The 18,977-nt window shown below is 38.9% G+C and overlaps 2 protein-coding genes across 2 annotated transcripts in view; one reads left to right on the forward strand and one right to left on the reverse strand.

The window, feature by feature from the left end:
* Nucleotides 1-2,944: 2,944 nt before the first annotated feature.
* Nucleotides 2,945-7,529, forward strand: SFR1 (SWI5 dependent homologous recombination repair protein 1). The gene is made up of 4 exons (XM_056494815.1): nucleotides 2,945-3,368; nucleotides 4,772-4,887; nucleotides 5,993-6,379; nucleotides 6,521-7,529. Exons 2-4 carry the CDS (start codon nucleotides 4,792-4,794, stop codon nucleotides 6,710-6,712), a joined length of 675 nt encoding a protein of 224 aa, XP_056350790.1. The 5' UTR covers nucleotides 2,945-3,368; nucleotides 4,772-4,791; the 3' UTR covers nucleotides 6,713-7,529.
* A 913-nt stretch (nucleotides 7,530-8,442) lies between these two features.
* Nucleotides 8,443-18,977, reverse strand: part of CFAP43 (cilia and flagella associated protein 43) — a 40,223-nt gene continuing 29,688 nt past the window's right edge. The window contains exons 27-38 of the mRNA XM_056494658.1: nucleotides 18,760-18,885; nucleotides 18,102-18,221; nucleotides 17,907-18,014; nucleotides 16,646-16,732; nucleotides 16,230-16,318; nucleotides 15,685-15,886; nucleotides 14,824-14,936; nucleotides 14,125-14,281; nucleotides 13,119-13,283; nucleotides 11,075-11,155; nucleotides 9,794-9,947; nucleotides 8,443-9,136 (exon numbers count right to left, since the gene is read on the reverse strand). Of these exons, the coding sequence (XP_056350633.1) occupies nucleotides 8,979-9,136; nucleotides 9,794-9,947; nucleotides 11,075-11,155; nucleotides 13,119-13,283; nucleotides 14,125-14,281; nucleotides 14,824-14,936; nucleotides 15,685-15,886; nucleotides 16,230-16,318; nucleotides 16,646-16,732; nucleotides 17,907-18,014; nucleotides 18,102-18,221; nucleotides 18,760-18,885 (1,560 nt within the window). The 3' untranslated portion in view covers nucleotides 8,443-8,978. The remainder of the gene's footprint in view (nucleotides 9,137-9,793; nucleotides 9,948-11,074; nucleotides 11,156-13,118; nucleotides 13,284-14,124; nucleotides 14,282-14,823; nucleotides 14,937-15,684; nucleotides 15,887-16,229; nucleotides 16,319-16,645; nucleotides 16,733-17,906; nucleotides 18,015-18,101; nucleotides 18,222-18,759; nucleotides 18,886-18,977) is intronic.

Here is an 18,977-nt window from a genome sequence, read left to right on the forward strand (position 1 = left end):
CTGATCATTAAAATGCCAACACAGAAATACCAAAGAAAATAAAACCAAGGAGCACATTTTCCTTTTGGTTCCTTGGGGAAACTAATTTTTCTGAAGAGAAGCGGTATGTTCAGCAAATAGAGATCAATAATTTTATTACCCAGCACACAATTTCCTACACTTTTTTTTCATTTTGCTTACCCCAAACTATTCTGATCACAAGAGGAATCAAAGAAATCAAACAATAGCATTATAACGCTTAATAAACACTGTGCTGCAATCAGTGTGCTCTTGTGTGCACATACTGGTGAGCTTAACTGAACAGATGAGGAACACTCTGCAGTGTGCCATAAACATGCCACTATCAATGACACATGGATAATCTGTTTTCCTCAAGGGAAAGAGATGTGCAGTTTTTGAACAGAAGGTTTCAATCTGACTCTGGTTTGCCATCATTAAACTGAAAATAATGTAATATCCATCACTATTGTGTTTCTGCAATAACAATACTGGATAGTCACTGGATAGTGCCTCATGACACTCTGGCTCCCAGGTTTATCAGGAGCTTCCAGCCAAGTGTTGGGCAAGCCATGTTTTAGCAGCACTGTGTAAACACCAGGTAAATTCAAAGGTAAATGGAGTAAACACAGCTAAATATTTAATACCAACCTGAACAGCATGTTTTCCTAGAGTCATAACCCACCAGTGAATAATAATGACATTATTTCCTTTCCTCTGCTCTGGATGCAGCACACTAAACTCATGCACCCAACATGTGGCACCATCATTCTACATTCCCAATCCCAAACAATCTGCAATCTCACTTGAGGTGGGGCATTTGGGCGTTGCCCTAATTGAGTGCAATGATAATGCACAGGATGACTTTGTCATGTGTTATGTTCCTGTTAAATCTTACTGGAATCTCACCTGGCAATTGATCTAAAATCTCAAACTTTCTGTTGTTCTTGTGCAACTCATCTGTTAGCATGTCTGTACAACAGAGCATGAGTAATTTAAAGTAGGGACCATCCTTGAGATTGAAGGAAATACCCTGTAAACTTGGAGACATGCCATTGCAAAGCTCCAGAGTGTCTGAGATCCAACCCTCTTGATAAATTCACAGCAGAAGTTCTATTAGCACTTTTGCAGTTGCACTCAGGAGTCCATTTTTAGCACATCTAAAAATTAAAATATTTATGACATTAAATTAGCTGAAGGTTTAAAAAAACAAACTCGAAACCCAAAAAAGGAGCAGATTTAAAAAACACATCCAAACTGCCTGAACACTTGGGGTATCATTCAGGGTTTTTTTTGGTAAACAGTTACAAAACATAGTATGACACCACACAAAGTAAATTCCCTTTGTGTGGCATACACAAAGTAAATTTGCTACTGAAAATATTAGTTCTAAATCAATTTCACCCCCAGATAAAATCATATATACAAGGTGTAACCTAAAGGCCTCAAGTTCTCAGATTTCTCAACACAACTTGCTGTAGATGGGCTTTGAATGCTTTGATACCTTTTAGCCTAGGAGAGTAAAAGGTTGTTACCATCCCTGTGTGTGTGAATGTATGAAAACTCATGGTCAAAACAGCACTCACCTCTCAGCTCAAGACTGTCTCTGGTCTCAATAGAGATGGGAATAACACCAGGTGAAGAGAAGATAGAGCATCCTCATCTGTAGCTGTGAGGAGGAACCAGGCAGGAAACTAAAGCAGCTCTGACACAAAGCAGCTCTGACACACAAGCTAGGGGCATGATGCAGCGAGAGCATGTGGGTGCCTGTACCCCACGTGCAGCTTTCAGCACAGCTGTGTGAGGCATCAATGCACAGCTTGGGGCTATTCAGCTGTGGGCAGTGATGGAGGAACCACTGGGACATCATCCCCAAGGGCTGGGAGCTGTTGTTGTTAGGGCTTCCTGATAGTTATAGTAGAAAAACATCTTGTACAAATCAGTTTTGGGAAAAGTAAATCCACATGTGTAAATCAGGTGTGCAGCTGATGGAGACAGGAAGATCCCTCTTGCTTCAGCAGTGCCCTTGACCAGGAAACTCTCTAATCCTGAACTGCACAGAGCAGCCACAGCTAGGATCACTCCTTGTCACAATCACAATCTCCCTGTTTCTCCAGTCAAATTTCTTCATTTTCTCTTCTTTCCCACAACCATGACAGTGCTGCTCAAGTCACACATGTCCCTGTGTGTCCCTCAGTTACGTTTTTTTCCCTTATGTGAGGAGGCAGCTCCTGGGATAAAGGCTTTTGCAGCTTGAGGAGAGTTCTGGCTCCTTTGGCTGTGACAAAAGGGCCAACTGTGCTGTCCATAATGGGGAGAGCTCCATGCCGAGGCAGAACCCCCCCTACAGGGAGACTTGGAAGGACACTGTCTTACCATCTTCAGCTAGGCCAAGGAAGGTTTAGGCTGGCCACTAGGAAATGGTGACTGGAATGGGAATAGACTGCTCTGGGAGGTCCTGGAGCCACAACCCCTGGAAGCGTTTAAGACTGAACATGGCACTTGATTCTATGGTGTAGTTGACTTGGTGATGTTGGGTCACAGGTTGAATTCGATGATCTTAAAAGTCTTTTCCAGCTTAATTTATTCTGTGAGGTGGCACCTGGCCCAGACCTGAGCTGTGGGCTAGTGGGCCCACGGTGACCTAAGGGACACAGCACAGCATGGAATGCCCAGATGCAAGAGCAGAGTCTACGAGGTCCCCGGGAACGCCCCGCTTTTCCCGATCGCGGGACCGGGACTGGGCCCGGGCCCGGGATCGGGATCGGGATCGGGACCGGGATCGGGATCGGGACCGGGATCGGGACCGGGACCGGGACCGGGACCGGGATCGGGATCGAGACCGGGATCGAGACCGGGATCGAGACCGGGATCTCCCTCCCTCACGCCCCGCCCCTCAGCCCCTCAGCCCCTCCCACAGCGCGCAGGCGCGCACCGCTGGCGCCGCCCGGGCACGCGCGTTGCGCAGGCGCGGGGCCGCCCCGGGCCCGGCAGCGGGAGGTTGGAGCGTGTGAGGGGAGCGAGGCGGCGCAGGGCGGTTCTGCAGGGTTCTTTCCTCCTTCACCCCGGCCCTGGGGCTCTGTGCTCCCCGAGGGATCTCCCTTCGCTTCTCAGCGCTTTGGGCTCGGTGCTGTGGCTGCGTTTTTGGGGTGCAGCGCCTCAGAACGAGCTCCATGGGTCTGTGGCCCTGCTTATGGGCTGCCCAGCCTTCTCTGCCGGTGGAAAACTAGCAAGGCAAAAGCTGTATTCAGTGTTACTAGAGCCTTTTGTTGCTGAGACAGTACAAGGAGTGAGTGTCGTTATCTAAAGTAGCTATAAGCTCTGGTAAACTGAGGGCGTAGTTACAGACGTACCCAAAGTGAAAAAGTCAAGTAAGTACTGAAAAGCAAAATTGTCTTTTCCCCTTCTAACTCAAATTTTCTTAACTTGCTGGACAGAATTTCTTGTGTGGTGAACAGCATTACTGCTTGAAAATGCCAAGGATTCTTAGCCTAAGGTACAGGAAAAGGATTTTATGAGTGCAGGAGATCTGTGTGAACGTGCTGCCAAGTAACAGCATTAGCAAACCACTGGAAAAAGTATTTGTTATGGTCATTTGAAAATTGCATCAGACAGTAAAGACAAAGAATCGTAGGATTGTTTGGGTTTTTTAAAGCTATCTTTTAGGCTTGAAGTGATTTTGCTCCTTGAAAAGAGTTATTACATATTTGTGGCATACAGTATACATAAGAACTATGTATTTTTTTTTAGGCTCTTGATTGCAAGAAGAAATAATAGTATTAAACTTCCACTATATATAATGGATGCTGTGGACTTCCTGTTTAATTGATGGATTGCTAAAATACCCAATTAACTAGACTCTTTACTAAGGTCTGGGAGTTTTTAATAGAGTACCATATGTTCAGTTTTGAACAGCTGGGGGGGGAATGTTGATTTCTAAGATAAATGAGGACCCCCAATCCTTTGATATCAAGCCAGGAGGACCAGGGTTGCTGGGCTATTAAGGCTTTGGCATATTGAAGCTTTGGCAGTTTTCATCTGTGAAGAGGAAGCCCCTTGTGCCAGCCCTGTGTTGCCTAGTTCTGGTTTGCAGGATTTTATTCTTGAGAGGCTTCTGTTTCAAAACTCCTAATTGCAATTTGCAGGTGAGTGGAGGTGCAGCTGTCGATTTTCCAGCTGCCTTTTGGTCATTAGTAGGTGGTTCAAAACTGCTAAACAAGGTAAACATGGCCAAATCGATTTGATGTTGGTTCCTGCTGGGAGGTGTGACTTTACCATTTTAATTATGGTGCCTTTCTGAGTGAGCTTGGGATGCTTCCTGTTAATCAAAACTTCCACCTGTGTGAGTAATTACTTCTTTAAGAAGCATCCCCAGAAGGATCAAATGAGACTGGATTATTTTCAGAGACCTGGATACCCAATTGTATTGTTCTATAGAAAAGATTTATTGTTTATACTTGTGGGCAACAAAAATCTTCCTGGCTCTACAGAGCTTTAGGAGCGAGGGGAAAAAGAATATATAAAATGCATAGTAAAAAAACTTCATGGCAGTTAGTAGTGTCACACATCCTCTCAAAGAAAAGCTTTTCACAAAGCAAGATGCTACTTAGCACATGAAACAGTTGTGTAACTTATGCAGATGTCTTTTTTGAACATGCCAATTAGAAAATAAGCCTAAGAATTTCATAATAGAGGTTTTTACTCCTTTCTGCAGCCACATGGCTTGTTGTAATCATGTGACAATAACACCATAATTCATTCTGTCATTTAACAGAGACTGGTATTCATCTTGAGATGGAAGAGTCAGTGCTGGATAAATTGCCATCTTTGTGCAATACTCCAAAGGATGCTGGGGCAGCACCTGCACAGGGGACTAGTTCAGGAAAACAGGTATGAAAACTTACTACTTTTCCAATAATGTGATTCTTCATAGTAACAGAAAAGCTTGTTGAATCATCAAGAAGTCAGAAGTCACTGAAAAAGTGCTTGCTGGAAGGCTAGAGACAGGTACCTTATACCTCTAGCTACAAGGCTGGGCAGTAAGAAATGTCCTGGGTGTACTTTGCTCTGAAAATGCAGATGTTTGCTGTGAATACAAAGTGATGGAGCAACATAACCCAAATGCTATACTAATAATTTTTGCTTGTTTGTTTTAACCTGTTATCTTCAGTGTTCTCAAATCGTAGTTTTCTGGGTTGGTGTGCATACAGGATGACTTTCTGTGACTTCTGCCTGCAGTGGAACAAAGTACAGTGCTTTCAGTTTGTCTGTTCTCCATAGTGCTGAGCTCTGCTTTGGTTTATCCCAGCATTTGAAATGGTGATACTGTCACGCTTAGCATCCAGATCTATGCAGGACAGACCTGTTTTGAAAGTATTCTGTAACTAATCCCTCACTCCTGTATTTTAGGGCATTTCTGTAAACAAAAATGTTAGACACAGATTATAAAAAATAGTTATTTTATAGAAAAAAAAATCTTTTAGATGCTTGTGAAGGATCTCCAAAGCATGAACAGGTCAGAATTACACAAGTATTTCTAATATGCTCTAGAATACAGATGTTTTGTATAAGTTCTACTACAAAAATATAGGATGGCACAGCAGGAAAAATAACCCTTGCCTCCATTAAACTAGAGGGGAAATTGATAGAATAAAATTAGCCAAGTTGAAATATGCCATATTTCTTTTACACAAAGACTAGATGAGTAAGTTTGCCTCAATAGAATACAGGATTTTGTCCAAGACAATGTGGAACTACACCTTTCCATATCTTGCAGCTGTGTGTGCAAATATATGAGAAAGGAACAAGTTAACTATGTTCAAGTTTTTGAAGGCTATACAGAGAATTAGAAAGTCTGGCTTTACAATGATAGTTAAATATATTACATATTCTATGTAAACCATAATGATGGGTAAACAGTTGTTTGAGATTTGATGAAAATTTAAGATTATTCTGACCACCTGGATTTTTTGGGTTTATTTATTTTATTTTTTAGCAAATGAGTGCAGCTCTGAGGGAACGATTAAGGAAAACAAGACGTTCATTTAATGCCAGTTTTACAGTGGCAAAGCGGCTCAAAATAGACACTGAAGAGAAAGACACTGCTGGTGCTGACACAGGGTGCTTGCCAGAGACAAGTACAGACTGCTCCAGATTACAAGCTGGGTCTGAAAACCTGGAAGGAAATGGCACTGGACATACATGTTTCAAAAGTCCTTCACAGGAGAGTGATCCCTGTGGACCAGCAGAGAATTTGAATGTGCTACAGGATGATCTTAGTCAGCAGCAGTCCCTTGAAGAAAAAGCAAAGCTGGTGAAACAAGTGCAAGAGAAGGAAGAACTACTTCGTAGGCTCAAACTGGTGAAGATGTATCGATCCAAGGTGAGGCAACACTCACTGGTTTTTTAGTGTGGTGCTTGTGTATTGCCTCAGTTTAAGGCATTTTATAAGAATATCTGCAGGGTATCAAAACCTCCTTATGTCAGCAGATGATAACTCGCTTTTTCTTTGTCCCAATTTCAGAACAACCTGTCTGAGCTGCAGGCTTTGATAATGAAGTGGAGAAGTAGCACCCAGCTGATGCTGTATGAGCTGCAGTCAGCCTTTTCTGCAGATGGCAGGAAAGTGAGTCTCACTCAGCTCATCGATACTTTTGGGTTAGAAGACCAGTTACTGCACTACAGCAGAACAGAAGAGGATTTTGTAGATGCCTAATCTACAACTGCAGAGCTTTCTTTGCACAGACACAAAAGCAGAAAAGATTGAATACTTCCTGATTATGTCAGAAGTGTTGGTCACACAATGGACTTTATGCTTTGGGGTTAGGAGTTTTTCTCCAGAGATACTTGTAAAGCTGTATACATACATACAGTCGGCACTGTAAAAGGCATTACTTAATGGAAAGAAATCAAACTGGTGATGGTTTGGAGAATCTGGCTTAATGACTTGGTCAGTGCATTTTTATTTAATAAAAATAAAATTAAGTCATAGTTGAATGGGTAGAAAGCAGTCAATTTCTTTATTAGTCTCTGCATGGTTACTTGTATTGAAATAACTGAAATTGTCAATTCTGTTCATGTTCAGATGGGGAAGAGTTCAGTTTGTTTGTAGATACACCCATTTTACAAATGTGTTCCTGGTGCCAGTCAGCCAATGAAGGCTTATGACAGCATTTTGTGAGTTAAGTGAAGATAACTAATTTTGTTGATGTTAATATTCCAGAGCTAAGATGTTCTCACTAGCTGTAACTTCCACTGAGGGAAATGTTGCTTTCAGGTACTAGTCCAGACACTCTCTTCTAGGCTGCTGTCTCTCAAGCATTCTGCCACAGCCTGAGGTAATAGAAGGGAAGGCAAGAAAATTGAAACCAACTTTCTATTCTCCTACTACATCTGAGAGCCAAGGTGTTTTCTCTCTTCAAATAAATAAGAAAAACAAGGCCTTGTTTAATGGGATTGCTTCAAACACAGCCTCATAAAACTGAATAAACCTTGACCATTTCATTTATTCTTCAATAAATGCCTTTTTTAAAAGTTTTGTTGGTTTTTTTTAATTTGAAATTGCTTATTTCCTCATCATGGTCACTTCTGTTTTTTATCTTCCTTAAAACCACTGCTTCTCCAGTATAACAATACATAAATCTTAACTACTTTACAACTCTCCCTGCTAGGAATCTTGTTTTCTTTTTGGTTATACTGTACCTCTTTTGTTTACAGATGCTATATCCTGTTTCCTTAATAATGGAGTAATTTCTTAGACAGCTCAAGAGAAAGAAAACCAAAGATCATACAGAACTTTTTAACCATTGGTAAAGCTCATTAGACTTCAGCCTGTACCTACAGCTTTCTCTTAAGAATACTGATTGTTGCTGTCCAGAGAGAATACAGAACAACCTTTATTGCAAATCAAATTTTGAGTATTAAAGCACTATTTCCCTGCCTTTTTAAGCTTGAACAAAGATGATGGTGCCTAGTGAAGGGGCCAGTTATCTTCTCCAAGGTCCTTGGCACACTTGGAACAATGCTGCTTCTAGGGCAGTTCTGGCAGAAAGACAAAAGGTCTTGTAATAAGTGAGATTAATTGAAATCCTTACAAATCCCAGTTAGAGATGGTAAATCAAAAAAAGAGAGTTGCAGGATCACAACTGAAATAGCTTTTCCTTACAAAGGTAGAATTTTAAGCTAAGGTATCAAAGCTGTTCCTGTTCTCATAATGAAATGGGTTTAGATCTCATGTGAATTTATGAAAGAAAAATTGACACACTGTGGAGCAGGGAAATAAAAAGCAGGGACAATGCCTGAGTAGCTCGGGCTCCAGCAGTAGTTAACTTTATCACAGGTTCTTTATTAACTGCTGTGGAGGGAGCTGGCAGGAGAATACAAAGCCTCTCAATGTAAAGGGGTGGGAGATGCCAGCAGGAGGCCAGATGCTTCCAAACCTGGTATTCCTGTGATTCTGCCTGTGGCAGCAGCCACAGCTCATGCTGGTTGTGGGTGATTATACCTTGATAAGGCACAGCTGCCTTTAGTCAGGACCAAGCATCCCTACATCTCAGAAACCTACACCTGTGCCATCAAAAAGGTAAATTATTATTTCAAATCCACAGACATGAATTGTAGCAGATGCCAATTGATGGATTTATCTTTAAAAGGTTTTACAATTGCATATTGCAAACAATGGACATACATATATACACCTGTTCTTCTTTCAGTCTACAATTTCTTGTATCCTTTGTTTTCTATATGGTTAATATAATAGAACCAGTATAAATAAATCTCATCAACTGAAATATAATGGGGGTAAGAACAGATGTAAAAAATACAAATCAGACAACCATGCATTTTTCAAATGGAAGTTATTTTTCAAGGAATTACAGAAGAAACAATTTGTGGAAAGAAAAGTTCACAGAGAAGAATCAGCTGTCAAAACTCTTTTTCTTAGATAAGGCCATGGTATTATTCATCTGCCTAGACTCTGATTTTTAAACAACCTGGCGTGTTCTTGGTTTCCAAGTTCCAGTTTCTAACTGAAGAATTGTAAGCTGTTTTTCCTGTTCCCTTACAAGGTCCCGTAGATATTTCTGCTTCAGAATCTCTTGGTAACGCTGCCTTGTGTTCTCTTCAGAAATATCCCGTGTGTCTGCAGGAAACAAAGCATTAGTGTTAGCCTGTGCTCATAGGGGATATGTTGTCTATATTTATATGGGACCTGTCCTGGGGTTATTCCAAATTCTGTATAAAATAGGCAAGCATTTTATAAAATGCTCACAGTTGGGCTTAAGAACCTTTATAGCACTGAATAAAGCAAAATATTTTTATTTTAAAAAGGCACTGGGCATGCTTTCTTTAGCTTCTAGCAAGTACCCACTGTTTTGAAAATCTGTTACTGTTTTCCATTAGTGAAAAGATTTCTAGAAGTTTTCCTAAAAGTGAATACTATTCTTAGCTCCACATTACTTCCTCTGTTCTCTTGGAAGGGTGGAAAGAAGCCCATTGAACAGCTCTCAGAAAAAATGAAAGCATGTTGCCTAATGAAGTTATTAATGATTGTAATATTTTGGCTTGAACAGTTTCAGGAAATCAGTCAATTAGCTTTGGTTACAAGAGCCACAAGAGTCTCCAAGTAACTCTTCAGTGACTGTGTTAGGTTTTGGCAGGAAGGACTCTGCTCATTGTGCACAGACTGTGACAGACAGGCATTGCCTCTCAGCTGATGGTGGAGAACAGCACTGTCCAGCCTTGGAGTTAATTTCTGAACATCCTTTGCTTGTGCCTTAAAGTGCATCACTGGACTCACCAGCTGCCTTGAAGATGTGCATCCTTTCTGACACAGACACAAGCATTTCCTTCAGCTGCAGGCTGAGCTCATAGTTCGCTTGCTCTTTTAGACGGATGCACTTCTTCAGCTCTCTGACTTTTTTCTGATGGGTCTTCACATTCTTCTTGTGCAACTGTCCATTTTGAGATGAATGAAACAAATATATGAGGTCATACAAAAACTGTTCAGACAAAGTTATGATGAAAAGCTATAACTTTAAGCACTGTGCTGTAGCTCGATAAACTTTCATGTGTGTTGATTTGACTAGTAGCACATTGTAAGCTTTACTTTGTAAAGTGTCTTTCACACACAGTATCTCAGTTTATGGAGTTCTAATTTAAGGAGCAGCCAAGGAATAAAGAGGTATAGGTCAGGGAGAGAGATATATTAAAGATGAAACTTGAAAGGCAAAGGGAGAAAAGGAAGTCAATGGAATCCATGAGTTAAGGACATGCTCTTGGCTGCTGGGAGCTGCTGAAGCTGATGAATGAGCTGTAAAAGGACAAGATAAATACTAAAGCTTGAAGAGGAAGAGAAAGCTGATGCCAACTAGCACAACTTGGAGAAAATCCAGTGAAATCACTTAAAAACAATGACAGTCATAATTTGAATGGTGAAATACATGAGGTAGCCAGCAAATCAGATTGCTGTATCTTATTCTGAATACAGAGGGGATACTTTGCTGGTGGTCCTGCAGTGAAACATTAAACAGAGAAGACTGAAAGAATGCTTCATTAGAAATGGAAGAGTGACTTATAGGCAGTGCTGTGTAAGAAGTGATTAGCAGATCTTCATTCAGATGTTCAGGATAGGAAAGTATTTAATTCCAGTAACAGAGCAAGTAGATAGGCTTCATCTCTGCAACAATCCATGTATGATGACTGCTTCCAAACACCAGAGAACTGCTGCTGGAGACAGCACAGCTCAAGTTGAGGAAACTATTGAAAGCCAGATGTACATGATATATCTATACCTGCATCTGTATATCTATCTATATCTATATCTATATCTATATCTATATCTATATCTATATCTATATCTATATCTATATCTATATCTATATCTATATCTATATCTATATCTATATCTATATCTATATCTATCTCTGTGTGCTATTATGGATGTATTCCAACAGTCTTTGAGTTAGCATGCCTATAGCAATTGCATTTATTCATTCAAACATCTCTTGCTAATGAAGGCTAGGAGCTGCATTTAAAGTAAGGCTGTGTCTCTCGGATGTGGTGGTTCCCTTGGATTTACCTTATCCATGACTCCAAGGCTCTGCTCCATTCCTGCTATGTACTGAGCCATGTGGGTGTCATAGTTCTGCATGGTTAGGAACTGAAGAAATAAAACCAGAAAGAAATTACCTTATGCCTGTTCATTCTCAACAATTTCACTCTTCTGTAAAGAAAAACATACTATGTGAAACTCAAAAAACTGGAATTCTCCAGTGATAAAGCTTACTAGTGATCATACTTGTAAGGATACACTTGGATGCTGTGTGAGTACTAGACTGTGCAGCTGTTAAAAAGGATGTTATCTATTCTATATTTATAATGAAAACAAGGGCCAAACAAGTATGCTGAGGTTGTCAAAAACGCTAAACTATGCTTTTGCTTGTAATGTAATCTAAACTAACATAGCTGGAGGTATAAGATTGTCATTAGGTAGAGAGTAAAATTATTTTCTGTCTAGTGGCTTCCCAATAATTCTTCCTTCTTTTATTGTTCTATCTGCATAGTAATTGACATATCAGAGAATTTATTGATTTTTTTTCCTTGAGCACACTGTTACTAAAATACCTCTTTATCAAATGACAAATCACAAACCCCATAATGTTTTATGGATCTATAACAGGAATGTTTTATGGACCCATAACAGGCAGTAGACAGGTTCCTGTAGATGTAGATTCATCCTTCCAGAGTTCTGTCCCATCAAAGTGACAGGCAGAATTCTGTAGACTGCTCTAGTTAGAGGAGGAGAAACAGGCAAGACCCAGGAGGGGCTCCTTGTCTACAGGATTAAGCTTCTTTCACTCACTGCTTCATTAACAGCCCTCATTCCAAATGGTCTCAGGTCCTTGCCCACACACATCTAAGCCATCTTTCTTTCCATTCCTGTTGTTGGGATATCTTTTACCTTGTCTTTCCCACTAACCCCATATTTCTAATCAAAAAGTAACATAAGTCTATTCTCTCAGGGCATTTAAATTCTGGTTAAACTGGTAAATGCCTTTACTATGGGCAGTTTAACTCTCTCTGAAAGGTAAGAGTTGTGCTTATCAGTTTAATGAACTGAGCTAACAGCAACTCTGGTGATAAATTTGCCACAAGAATTTTTCAATTCACTCACATCACCTCTTTGGAAAGCTGTTCTGGTGACTGGTGTTAGTTATGAAAGTCCTGTGATTCAGAACAAGCATTTTGTGGAGCAGCAGTACAAATGAAGATTAAGCAAAACATATGTTTTGAATTTTCTTCTAATATTTGGATTGAATTGCAATATTCTTACCTGCTGTCCAACATTTTCCTTTTTCTCTGTGCTTTATAGCTGTCCCCACTGCTGTATCTCCAGTCTGCCCATCCTTCAACATGCCTTACTCCAAACTTTTATGCCACCCACATCATCACTATAAGACCATAAGATTTCCATACACTCTTCTATATTCCATACTGCAATACCCTCAGGCTTTCCCTATAACCTCTCTTCTTCCTCCTTTCTTCTCCCAGTGGCATCCTTGTCTGTGTCCCACAACCTTTTCCTCTTTTTCCTGGCCTGCCAGCTGGGCTTGTTCAAAGTTGTGTAGGTGCTGCCATGCTGGCAGCTGCCCCTTCCTGCCTGCTGGGCATGGAGAACAATTCCCTGTTCTGCTGCTGAGCCAGCAGATGGCAGGGAGAGGGTGGGACTCACTCAGGCTCCGTGTAGAGCAAAGTTACAGTATTTCTGTGCAATACCAGATGGGGGCACCTCAGACCTTCCACTTAAAAAGAACTCTGCTCGATTTAAAAGATCTGTTCATTGTGGCTGCAAAATCCTGATTCCTTATTCAATGCCAGTTTTGAAACATTAAGAGTTAAGGCTAATTTTGCCTTAATTTACATGGTAACATGCCAACGAATTTCATCACTTCTCAATCTCATGAGTAAGACTTCCCTTTGAAAGCTGAATTTTTTGCCCTATGAGGAATCACGTTTCCCTAGTAATAAGAGATTTATGAGGTATAAATATAAACGATCTTTCTTACAGGTATAGGCAGCATAATTTTCTGCAGTTAAAATACAAATCAGAAAAAGCAACTCACTAGCTGGCAATTTTTTGAAATAGGTAGTATTACAATATCCCGAGCCTTCTCTTTCAGATCTTGTATCTGCATTTTCATTTTCTTATGTTCCCATTCCAGCTGTATTATCCCTTTAGAGAAGTCTTTATATTCTACCATGGCAGTAATTTTTTTTTCTCCTTGAGCCTAAAAAAATAGATCAATCTTAATTAACACACTTTACAGATTACAGAATAATTGTTTGCAACAAGATGGGCAAGTTACCAAAGTCATAATTTTAGTCAATTAAACATGTTAAACTGCAGTCTCCTTCCAGACTTTACTCCAGATGGTTATCTTTTAAGGAAGTTTATTCTCTTTTATGCTCTGTGTCAGAGCCTTAGATCATAGAAATAGATGAAGAAAATGACAACTAATCTCTCTCTCTCTCCATCTATCTATCTATCTTATATAAGAATGGAAAGGCATTTTAGGTCTACAAAATACAGGCTTGCTCTGTTTAAGGTATTTTGCAGATGGTACTGAAGGCTTTTTATACAATTATTTATACAGCTAGAATGCCTAAAAAAAGAACATTTCATGAGATATGAAAAACTGTTTTAAGTATCAGCACCAATTTCACCTTACATAAAAAACAGTATTAATTTTTAAATTTAATGTGAGCCACTATTCAAATGCTTCTAAACATGACTGTAAGTTTGCCTCGAGGGAATTTTTGGACCCGTGCCCATGACATTAGCATTTTCTAGTTACAATGTATGTATAAGCGATGGTGTGTCTAAAGACTGTCACCATTTCATTGATCTGAATTGTATTGATCAAACATCAAGAAAGCAGTCTGCACTGCAATCTTTACATCATGAGAAGAGACATTAGAGAATTCTTAATAGCTTCTAGATTACAATTGAGCCTGCTGGTGTGTTGTAATGAATTGAAACTAAATGTCAAACTAGAGAAAAAGCTGAGCCTCTGAAGGACAACACATTTGTTTCGAAAGCTTAAATTTCCTCCAGATAATGTAAATTACCGCAACACTGCAATTCAGTTGTTCAACAACACTCCTCTCAAGGAGAACAGCATCACTGTAGTCTGGGATCCGAGTACTTTCCAATTCCACCTGTCCTTGCTTTAGCAAAAACTGGACAATCACATTCTGCTGAAGCTTCATCTTCTCCTCCTTCAGCCTAAGATGGCAGAAAACAAAAACAGCCCAGTTTATTGATTTCACAGGATTATATAAATCCTCCCATGATTCTCAATGTTTAGATTTATTACAGGTAGGTGATGTTTTCATGTAGGGCTTACTCTTTGACAAACTTTGTCTTCTGTTTGCTGCTAAAGTGACTACAAAATCTGAAATTTACAGTATATTTTATCCATGTAACTTATGGATTCAGTTTAACATACTCTAGCCGATGTTCTGAGGGAAAATGTTATTTCTCAAAAGAAATCTTAATATCAATTGAAAACAGAAGAGGCCTCCAGCCAGGGTCCATTTTCCTGTATATTTTACTTTGGAATTTATTCTTGAATGATAATGAATGTGAAAATTATGTTATATAGATAAAAAAATCAAATATTGCAAGTCCAAGCAGCAATGAAACCTGGATAAAAGAGTGCTGGAGAAGAGACACTAGTGATGGTGTATACTTTTGCTTGTAAGTTTTGGTTCTGTATTAGTGGAGTATTAAATGTCAGCTGAACATAGGAAAAGACACAAAATTACCTAGTGAGTTCTTGGAAAGTGTTCTCTAATTCTGATTTCATCTTCTCATTCTCTTCCACTCTTCTCCGGTGACAGGCCTTCATCTCTCCCAGTGCTAGGACCTTCCATTTCACCTAGGCAAGCAACATTGTGACATTCCCAACTTTTTCAACTTTGTCAGTGTGTCAGGGCAAGCCTCTTCAAGGACAGAAAAGACAGGTTCTTAAGAAGATATCTGTATACATAAATATGCAGCCAGTATTATGAGAATCTCAGTACATCATACAAGACATAAAAGTTATTTGTTCATATATGCATAGTTTATTCATGTGAAGGGAAATCAAATTTGCTTCTCTTTTGGTCAAATTTAATGTATATCTATCTCTGCATAATTCAGATCTATTCATTCATGCTTTTATAATGAACAAATACATCTCCAGAAACACCTTTTGTTAAGAATTGCTCTTTATATTCTGGAAAATTATTGGAATGCATTGGTGCAAATGTAGAATGCTTATGGGAGAGGATGACTTCAACAGATAATGGGAATCAAATACCTTATAGATTTTTGTTATGGATAGAGCAAAATAAAATGATATTTTTTATTTTTAATGAAACCATATAAAGTCACAAGTATTCTGATCAAATCCATTCATATTAATATGCTAATTTCTCCACTAAAGTACTACAGCTAGAACTAGAGAACAGGTTTCCCTGTTATTCTGAATTGAATGTAGCCAGAACAACTTTCAAAGGCCAATGGAGCATACGTACCCTGCACTGGTATTTCACCACTAACTTGACCCTACATGAGAACTCCACTAAAGCTTAAGACTCAAAAATATCAAGAAGTATACATGCAAAATAAAGAATTTTACATACCAGCTCCTCACTCTTAATTTTATTTCGTCTAGCTAAACAAAAACGTTTCCACATAGACAGGTTTAAGCCACTAGGCATGTGCTCAGGACTATCCAGTTCATCCATGGCTTTCATTAAAAGGGAAAGTGCATCTTGGTAATCCTCAGCTGATTCCTTCACATAGGGGTTAGCTGTGTCAAGAAGGGTTTCTTTCCTTGGGGTCCTAGTGCACACACACAGCACAGACAGGATTTACTTTGTATTTTCTCTTGCACAGAAGAAAGTCACAAAAAACTAAGAATGTTTCATACTCTCAATCTCTTGCAAAAAGCAAATAGATAAAACTATAAAAAATACCAATATTGTCTTAGAACCTGATGATTGTTTAGATTGCATTTAAAATGCAGATTTTGTGGAGTGGATAAGGAAATGTATATCCAAAACAGCAACTGTTTGTGTGATAGGAAATTATCTATTGTTAACTATGCAATAAAAAGCAGGCAATATAATCTGGACTATTGGAATAAATATTACTATTTAAACAATGGAGTCAGAGGAGATCTTACTCTGGTCGCTGTTTGTAAAGTTGCAAAAGTTCCTCAAGGAGATCGCCAGATGTATCAGCAAACTGCTTTATAAAATCAAGTTCCAGGCTCTGGGGGTGGGGAAGAAAGCTTTCTTGTTACCACAATATTATTTTTTTTAAAGTATCAACCTACCCATACCATAGAAATACAGGGTAAAATGCTTTTCCAAGTGCTCCCAAACATCACAGGAATCTGCACTATTTCATAAATTCTTCTACGCACACACTGTCCTTTATTTTGCCTCATTTTACTGATCAGTGAGTTTGCCAGAACTCTTTTTACAGAGAAGTACATTCTTCTCATTATGAAGATTAACATTATGAACATTAACTTTTGAACTTATACTTATGAACAACATTAACTTCTGAAACTCCTTGTTTTTCCAAGAGTCTCACCTGGTCTTCATGTAAAGCATCTTTATAGGGGCCCGTGGAAGCCTCAACACCATATTTTGCAGCCAGGATTTTTCTTGCACCCTTGACCTATAGTAAAGCCAAAAGATTTAAGGAATGAAACAGCCAGCAGAAGCAGTGATGAAGCTGACACCTTCTTATTTCTAGAGATAACCTTATGAGCTATTTTAAGTAACCATAAAATGCCTTCTTCAGGGGTCACTTGTAGATACTACTAGAAGATGAAGACCTGTGAAATTAAACTAACCTGCTGCTTAAGAATTTAACAAATTTGTGTAAGAAATTCTTACAAACCTTTTGAAACATTGAATGTAATGACATATGTTGATACCTTTTTTCTATGGGGATTTCTTTGTACTTTCATGTTATCTCAGGTAAGACCAGTCAAAAAATCTCAAATGTTGTTCAGTGGAGATTTCTTAACAATTTCCTCATTATCATGGCAGAGTTCTGCTATGTGTCAGGATACTAAAGTCATGTTTTATAGAGGCTGTTAAATGCTAATTCTCTGCTGGGGTGACAGTTTTGCTGTATCTGACTGTTTCCAGGGACCAAAATTGTACCAATGGGACAATTTAGAAAATGAAGAAAAAAAAGATTTAAAAAATTTGAAAATCATAAGCTGGTGTATACTTGGCCTCAGATGCCTTTAAAACTAATCCAGCCAATTCAGTGGTGGGGACTAGGTGCCTGTTTGGAATCCCTCCCTGCAGCTCACAGCGGGCTGCTGGCAGCTCCAAACACACAGTGCTCTGCAGGACATCTGGAGGACATGTGGAGGCAGCAGTGTATTATCTGTGGACTCATGAACAGCTCCATGAAGACAAAGTGGGCAAATGGGATAATATTGTCCCAAAAGGCAGAACCAACCTGCAGACTACAGTAAGAGACAGTAAGAGACTTGCACTGAAACCCAGACCTACTACTGTACTTTCAGCTTGATACCAGGTACTAAAGAAGATTATATGTAGCAAACAAATAGCAGCATCCCCTTCTGAATGTATGAAGTTTTACCAAAGAGCTCCAGATGAACTGAGCTGAGTACCTATTAAGAAAATCAGAGGTATTTATAATGTATGTCACCTGTACAAATAGAAAAAAAACCAAAACAAACCAATGACCCTGTAAATTTTCAGAAAGTCCTTTATGGCAAGATTTTGGTTTGGAAAGAAGAGACTTCACATGAAACTGTACTGTAAAGATTACATTACTCTTAACAACAGCATTCCAAATGATAACTTACTTTTTCTTTCTTCTTTTTTGTAAGGAAATTATGAAGTCCAGCTTCTCTGGTGTCCAACTCTTCATCCAACAGTAAAGTATAAATGAGATTGAGTATTTTGAGTTCTTCCTGTGAAAGGGTTGCAATAAAAAAAAAAAAGGTAACATTTCTGCTGCACAGAGGCAGACATGAAAAGTTAGTGCTTTTCTGCAATACCTGGTAGATGACCATGTCTGTTTTCAGTTTCTTTTCAGAGAGTTTGCGGACAATCTCATCAAATTTTTGTGTTGTTTCCTTGATGGAAGCTTCAATTTTATTCCATTCATTTCTCAGAAACTGAGGAAGGGAAGGACAAGAGCAGCAATATTACATTTGGAGGAACAAATAATTCTCTCTCTCTCTCTATATATATATATGTGAGATGATGGAGAATGCAGAATATGGAACTGCATAATTCAGTCAAAAGGCCACAGAAATTACTTAGTTTGGAAAGAGAGTTCTACCAGGCTACAAAGTTATTTTGTTCCAATCCCATTTTGAAGAATAAATATAATTGTATTATTTGTGTATGGAATCAGCAACTCTGGGAATGAACATGAAAAACATTTTAGAAATACTAGTAATTTTGTGAAGGAAAGTTATCTTCTTAGGATATCACAACTTTTACAAGTTTTTGCCCATAGTAATTAAGTGGAGACTGCCTAATTCTTTCTAAGGTAGGATTTATTTATTATGCCACATGATCTTTGATGGTCATTTATCTTAGTTTATCCTATTTATTAATATTCATTTTTAGAAGTTTCTTCTGAGAAAGATTGGAAGCTTTGGTCATGAGAACTGTGAACAAACCCATCTTTTCCTCATTTTAATTTACCTGTCTATATTCTTCTTTTCCTTCATTCAGTTCCTTGATATTTTTCTCATATTCTTCAAATATTTTCTTTTCTTCTTCAGTCCAAAGATCCTCAGGTCTAGATAAAAAAGAAGGTGGAGGAATATCCTGGAAATATTGAAGAAAAATATGTTTAAAAAGCAATATTAAGTCTACATCAGCACACTAACAAACTACAGCATGCACTAAATTTAACAAAA

Source organism: Oenanthe melanoleuca, chromosome 6, assembly GCF_029582105.1.
Source record: "Oenanthe melanoleuca isolate GR-GAL-2019-014 chromosome 6, OMel1.0, whole genome shotgun sequence".
NCBI classification, from domain to species: Eukaryota; Metazoa; Chordata; class Aves; order Passeriformes; family Muscicapidae; genus Oenanthe; species Oenanthe melanoleuca.